This window comes from Parus major, chromosome 5, assembly GCF_001522545.3.
Source record: "Parus major isolate Abel chromosome 5, Parus_major1.1, whole genome shotgun sequence".
Lineage (NCBI taxonomy): Eukaryota > Metazoa > Chordata > Aves > Passeriformes > Paridae > Parus > Parus major.
This window is the reverse complement of record NC_031774.1, coordinates 47,150,481-47,157,902: the sequence shown is the minus strand read 5'-3', so window position 1 is coordinate 47,157,902 and position 7,422 is coordinate 47,150,481. Positions and strand designations below refer to the sequence as shown.

Here is a 7,422-nt window from a genome sequence, read left to right as displayed (position 1 = left end):
TGTGAGGAGACCATTCAATAAATTGCCATAGACATAAAATTCACCATTTCTACAAGACTGAATGAGCTACCTTCTTTATTTATGAGGCCAGGACTCATTGGCTTCTGAGAAGCAACCAGTGGGGTTTTTGCTATGTAGAAATAAAAGATGAGATGTTGCTCCCTCACCCTGGCCTTCAGAGGTTAGTGCTGGGCAAAATTATATCTTCACATGAACAGTTATATTCATCTCAGGTAGCACACAGGGCAGAGCTCCTCTTGAAACCAAAATATAGTTTCCAATAAATATTTGCATACCCTTTGGGGTGTAACACTCTACTGACCAGCCTGGGCCCTGTGGTCTTTGTTCTGTTTGGAGTGAAGAGATGTGGACATATGCATACAAGGTCCAAAAACACTGGCTTCATCAGCATTAAGCTTTGTGCTTCCAGGTAATATGTATCTGAAGCCATGTAATGTTTAACAGAGGAAAACAGCAGAACAAGTAAAGCAGCAAGAAACAGCACAGCCCATTGAGAGCAAGAGCCTTCTGAATATAAAGTAAGTACCAGTTATCTTTACCTTAATGATTTTGACCCAGATTTATGGTATTTAGCTAAGTGAGTCATAAAGCACATCTGCTTTCAAGGGTGAAGCCTAGTTTCTAAGTACTCAAATGACAGCTGAACTTAATTTCAAGAAATACTGAATAGCAAATTCTAGGGATTCATTATAGCAGCTCCACAGAGTATAACTCTGCTGTGATTATTTATCCCACATAGCTCAAAAACTTCTAGAGCAATTATGCTTCAATAACAGAAGCAGTCTGACTTCCCAACTGTCAATTTTATTTATCATTACAAATTTTCCCTAAAGCTTACAATCAGATAACCAAAACTGAAGTAAATGAGTAAATGTCTTGCTTACACTAAGATGGCCCAGACAGAATTCACAAAATAATTTTGCAATGCCAAGGTCCTCTGTAAATTCCAATTTACCCAAATCACACAGAGCAAAGTTGCAGAATAACAAGCTGGCTCCTTTTCACCCAAACCATAGTGGTATGAGTGCTGTCCCAGGGTGGAGAAAATCCCAGTAAATATGTCATCTGCTCTGCTGAACCCATGTCTTTGAGTGCCTTTACCATTGACTGGGGGGTAAGCAGGTTAAGGTTTCTACCTGAAACTGTTCTGTTTCAAGTAGGACATTAAGTGAAGGCTATTTGAGCTTTTCTAGTCACTGGCATCATATTTTTAATGAGAATAGCTCTTACTTGTTTTCTGACAGGTTAAGCATCTTAAACACCACAAATCATCCCAGTCTGTTCTTGGTCTAGCTGGTAAAAGAGAAGCAGTAAACAAATACAAAAAGTGATCACAGTCACTTCAAATGTCCAAGATGCCCTGACCCAGTCTTGCTGCTGAGCACTACTCTGGCCTTAGGTATATTTACCTTACAAAAGGATACTTTCCTGCTGATAAAAAACTTGGAAAGACAGGAGAGGCCAAGTCCACACTAATGGTCTCACCTTTCCATAACCAGATGTGGGATACACACAAGAAGGAACCCATCTGGAAGACAAGTGACACATGGGTGGTCATTTAATATAGACAAACATATTCTAATTTAATCAAGTCTTGAAGCAGAAAAAATTTACCAGCTCCTATGATTAATCACTTTGCACAGTAAAATGAGTCAAGGATAAAGGAAAACAACACTTTTGAAGAATTCTGCAGTCTTGTATTGCTTTCTTTTGATATAGCAGCATAGCACTATCATTTAACATAAACCTCATTCAAACCCTAATAGCATAATAGTCCTCAGAGGTCTTAAGAGATAAGCACAAAAGAATCAGAATGCTTCTAGTGTATTGCTTTGCCATTAAAAAAAAAACAAAAACAAAAAAACATTTTTTCACGTCTTCTCTCCCTCAGACTCTTATTTTTCTTTAACACTCACAGGTTTGTTTCTTTCCCCACTAACAAGGAACTTTTGTAGCTGGAGTAAAGTAGAACTGAAGTAGGCACACATGGATAGGAATTACAGGAGGCAGAAGGATGTAAAAAACACTTCCTTGACAAAGGAGGAGGTCAGGAGATAACAGTGATTTCTACTCAAAGGCAGTAGCAGACAGACGTAAAAGATGAGATGTCAATACAGCCAACCTCCACCACCCAAGACTTTTTGTTCTTTGTCCACACAGTATCTGTGAAGAATGATGAAGGCCATGCTCCCACTGAGCTTGCTGGTGGCTGTGCTCCACCTCAATGTCCTCAGCCTGACTCAGGCTGATCAGCACACTGCCCAGCCTGAAGCAACTGACCACCAGGAGCAGCCTTCCCACGAGAGAGATCCTCTTGAGTCCTGCCAAAGGATAGTCACAAGTAATACAGACTTTGCCTTTCAGTTTTACAGGCAAGCTACCACTCAAGAACCCGCCAAGAACATTTTCTTTTCCCCAGTCAGCATCTCCACTGCCCTTGCCCTTCTGGCCCTGGGCTCCCGAGGCAGGAGCCAGGCACAGGTGCTGGAAGGACTGGCCTTTAACCTCACCAGCATCCAGAAGGAGGAGATACACCATGGCTTTCATCAGCTCCTCCTCTTGCTGAACCGACCTGGTAGCCAGGTACAGCTGAGCATGGGGAACGCCCTGTTCATGGACAAACACCTGAAGCCAATGAAAACGTTTCTGAAGGACATCAAAAAACTCTACAGAGGAAAAGCTGTCTCTAGTAGCTTCCAGAATTCCACTGAAGCTAAAAAAGAGATCAATGATTATGTAAAGAATAAAACCCATGGGAATATAAACCAAATAGTTGAGGATCTTGAGCCAAACACTCTGATGGTAATTGTTAACTACATTTATTTCAAAGGTAAGTTACATAGATGCTACTTCCTGCATCTGTTTAGTGCTGCTTCACCTAAAGTAAAACAAGTACACCAAGTTATTTCTGAATAATTTTTAAATGAACGTGTTTAGATTGTTATGAAAAAAATTGCAAGTTTTCAGATCTGAAACCCCTTCCATGTCTAAATTTTTCTAGCATATATTTGGACTTGGGAGCATAAAAGTTCATTTACTTGCAATATTCATGTCCAGGGAATTGCCAGAGCACAACAGATTCATGTATTATTAAAATATCCTGTCAGACTTCATACACTTATTTTTTAAAAAATTAAGATGTTTTCACATTGTATGTGTGAAGTAGAAAACTGAATTCTGAAGATGATGATTAAGAAAAATTGCCAAAAACTTTACTTACAGTCCATGACTATTAATGGGTAGGTACCTCTGGGGTTGCAGTCCAAGTGTTCTACACCTTGTCATCATATTACACATATCTCAAGAAGTATTTGAATGTATTGCTTTGGAAATTATTAACTTCTTGGATGTTCATTTGTAGCAGCATGCAGGACATACATAGAATTTCCCACCCAGAAAGGAATATTTCGAAGTTATGAACTTTCAGCAAAATAGAAAAGATTTTATTTCAAATACTTTATAAATTTGGGTGCCTTTACCTCAGGTTCCCTAGGCTAAGTACCATGCCAGAGTACATTTCTTTTCTGGAGGGCAAGGGAGAAGGCTTAAACTCATAAAGTAACCAGAATACTGTGGAGTTAACATTCCATTATTTATTTTTCAAATTAGACTATTTCTATTCAACATTACAAAAAAAAAAAAAAATCCAAAAAAAATACTTACAGAATGGCAAACTATAATCCCTATTTGTTTAGTGAAGGGCGTGTTTTATTACAAAATAAAATATCATAGAAAATTCAATTGAATAAACATCAAGAGCAAATAATTTTGAACACTAAAGACCTTGAGGCCCTATTCCATTTACCATACTGCAGTTATGCTCAGGTCCAAAAGTTTGTGTTTCTCTAGCATGTAAGCTTTTCCTTGGTGAGAAAAGATGAAAAACGTATAAAATCCATGTGAGGAGCATAACATGCTACCTTTTAAAGGCCAGACATCTGCTGTGAAACTTGCTTTACCATTAGTATTCTGAAAAGAGATAGCAAATCCCTGGATTCTGGTCAGGTTTTATTAGCTTCAAATAAAACATAAGGTAATATGATGAAGTTACTTAATTTAATTTATCTGACTTAGAAAGATGGTGTACAATTCCATACAAAATTTAATTGTTACAGAGAATATGATATTTAATAAACGTGGAATACTTTTTATCTTCAAGTATAAATGTAAATCTTCAGACATGGTTTTATTTATTGTACATTTGTCTGGACTTTATTAATATATCCTCACTGAAATAAGGATTCAATTCCATTCTTTCTCATTTGGTTTTAAGCCTACTGGGAAAATCCTTTCAATATTAAGGGGACTCACAAGGACTATTTCCATGTGAATGCAAAGACCTCAGTTGAAGTGGAGATGATGATTCGAGATGGATTTTATAAAGCATACTATGACAGGAAGCTGTCTTGCGAGGTGGTGCAGATTCCTTACAAGGGAGATGTTGCAGCATTGTTTATCCTGCCCAATAAAGGAAAAATGAAACAGTTGGAACGTGCCCTGACAAAGAACACTGTTTCTAAATGGGAAAGATCTCTTCAAAGATGGTAAATATAGAATTTTGATTTGATGAATCTAGGTAGTCAGGATCCAAAGTCTAAATGCTAAGGTCAGGTTGTACAGCTACTATGTTGTATTTTTGATGGGGGTGTTTAAACAACAGAATAAGTATAAAGGATCACACCAAATGATTTGATACTTTCAGCAAAAATTAGAATCAGCATTGCCTTGTAATGAGAGATCTCTGAGGTGGGAAACTTGGGTCTTTTCCCCCATACATTTTTTTAGTTGATACTAAGTGTCTCCATTTCTGCTGTCTCAAGCAAAATTTTTTTATATTTATAAGAGTGGTAATACTGTGACATAGCAGTCAGACCCTCAGAAGGAATGGGGTGTGAATTCCAAAAGCAGAACCTTCAAGGTTAGAAAAAGAATACAAACTTTGTCCCAGAAATGCTGGCAGCACTATTGTTGACTGTCTCATACAGTGGGTGTGTTGCAGAATCATACAAGGAATATGAACTGATGTCTTTCTCCTTCCATTCTTTCCTATCCTCCAGACCAGCATCTTCTTATCTTCTTTCTCTTGCCATGTTTTTTAGATGAAAAGACTAGGCATTTAGCACAGAAAAAACACCATCAAGTTAGAAATCTTCAGTCCAAGGCATGCTCTGATTGCAGTAACTATCATAATTTACTTTTGAATTGACAGGAGGATGGAATTGCATATTCCAAAGCTATCAATTTCAGGCACCTATGACTTAAAGAGGATATTAATGAATCTGGGTGTAACTGATGTGTTTTCTAATCGGGCTGATCTGTCTGGAATCACAGGAAACCCCGATGTGAAGGTTTCAAAAGTAAGTTTATCAGCAGAAACAACCATCTATGGATTCCTTAACAGCCAATTGCTTTATCCTAAGCTCACCTCTGAAATTTTACTTATTGCTAGGACTGGCTGATACTCTGAAATAGAACATTTAGCTGTTAAAGGCCATTTAAACTCCCTCAGACTTCTCCAAGATCTGGAGATAAGGATATTTTCTTTTGTCTGACAAGCAGAAGTGGAAGGTATATGGAGGGGTGGGTTTAGCATTTAACCAGGAAACTAAACACAGAATATTTTCTGCATGTAAAAGAAGTGCCTGTGGGTAACTGTGTGTACATGTCTTGCATCAGCATATCCACCAAAAAAGTGACCCTTTTCTAACATGCATTCTGTAATTTCAAAGGATTTAGAAACTGCTGTTACCATTGAAGGCTCTGTTGAGTGCTAAAAATATAAAATGGACCAGACTTGAGGAAAACATCCCATTTACTGAAAATACTGTGAAGAAAAAAACTGGCATTTGTACAGCCATTCTGAAAACAGCACTTAAGATTCTATAGCATCTTGAGGCTAGTAAAAGAAAAAGATTAAAAATGCCTAACAAAAAATTTGGGATCAAGGTTGAATTTCTACCTGGTTAAACTAATGCATGTGCTGTTGGGAATATATACAGAGCAATTCTGGAGCCTTATGTCCTTTCCCTTTGAAACTGACATTCCCTGTGAATTTGCTTGGCTATTTTACTTTCAATTAATTCCACAAGATGTTCAGTTACTAAGGTCTGCATTGATACACTTGTGGTGAGGAACACTGTGTGTAAATATTTGCTTATTGAGACAACATTACTAAAAAACCCACAATGGGCTGCAGTGTCCTTCCTCCTGGTTCCTGGCTTACCAGCAATCTCTGTGAAAGGCAGTGATTGAATTAACTTTGTGTTAACATTGAATTAACTTTGTGTTAATTTGAATAATTTCACACCACATCTTCCACCTACATTAATTCTTACTGTATTTTATTGTAGGCTACTCACAAGGCCCTGCTGAAGATTCATGAGAATGGCACAGAGGCTGCAGCAGGCAGCAGCATAGACTTTCTTCCTCATTCTGCTCCTCCCATTGTTAGATTCAATCATCCATTCTTGCTGTTGATTATTGATCAGTATACTCAAAGCATCCTCTTTGTGGGAAAAATTGTAAACCCAGCTGAGAAATGACTGGTCAGTGGCTGGTCTTATTGATTGGAACTGCATTTTATGGAATTATTGTTCATTGTGATTAAATTTATATCCCAACAGTTACTAATTATTGTCTTTTTCCAAAGAAATCAGGAAAGAGAGCAGTCATTCTTAGAAACACTCTCTTTGCTTTGTCCTTCCCTGGAAAGTAACAACTGAGATACACCTATTAGTGAATTGTGAAGAATTTGATAAATCACCCTTTTAGTGATCAGTGCCATCTTTGAAAAGCAAGGTAATATCCAGCTGAGAGACTCAGTTAAAACACTGTAAGTAAATAAAATTTGAGTGGATAAATCCAAATTAATTCTTTGCAAACTACAGGTTGGCTTCTGACACTGGTAGGGTTTCCAGTAGAAGGAAGGTGTAGCTGCAAATTACACACTGGGAGAGTCAATCACTTTAGACCAGGCCTAGGAACCTCCTTTGAAGGCCAAGTCTTATTCCATACTCCTTGAGGACATTCACAGCTGATGGCATCCACCCACATTGTGTTGGCCTCTTTGAGCTGCCCATTAATGTAACAAACTGCACAAAAATGTGGAAGCAGTGCTGGGGAATGTTCTAGTTGGCTGGATATCCAAAGGTTTCTACTGGCATTGCATTACAGATTTAACCTTGTATTTCTTGGAAATGGAAGTCCCTTGTAAGTGGATGTTCAAAAGGGACAGGATATGAATACCTGGAAGTGGAGAAACAAATATTGAGATTAATCCTATCTCCAGAGTATAGATCTATGCATGTAAATAAAGTGCTCTAAGATCTGTTCTCTAACCATGAGGTCAACTGGCTCATCACAGGTCATACCCACATTGCTTAACTCCAACCCCACAAGTCA

General features: G+C 38.0%; 1 protein-coding gene across 1 annotated transcript; it reads left to right on the top strand.

The window, feature by feature from the left end:
* Positions 1-378: 378 nt before the first annotated feature.
* Positions 379-6,647, top strand: LOC107205501 (alpha-1-antitrypsin-like). Its single transcript, XM_015629916.2, has 5 exons — positions 379-539; positions 2,182-2,851; positions 4,295-4,565; positions 5,231-5,378; positions 6,372-6,647. The coding sequence occupies exons 2-5, from the start codon at positions 2,194-2,196 to the stop codon at positions 6,561-6,563; spliced, it is 1,269 nt and encodes a 422-aa protein (XP_015485402.1). The 5' UTR covers positions 379-539; positions 2,182-2,193; the 3' UTR covers positions 6,564-6,647.
* The last annotated feature ends 775 nt before the right edge of the window (positions 6,648-7,422 follow it).

Coding starts and splice junctions, on each gene's coding strand:
- LOC107205501 (XM_015629916.2), top strand. CDS start 2,194: ATGATGAAGGCCATGCTCCCACTGAGCTTGCTGGTGGCTGTGCTCCAC. Junction 2,852..4,294: donor TAACTACATTTATTTCAAAG/GTAAGTTACATA, acceptor TTTGGTTTTAAG/CCTACTGGGAAAATCCTTTC. Junction 5,379..6,371: donor CCGATGTGAAGGTTTCAAAA/GTAAGTTTATCA, acceptor ATTTTATTGTAG/GCTACTCACAAGGCCCTGCT.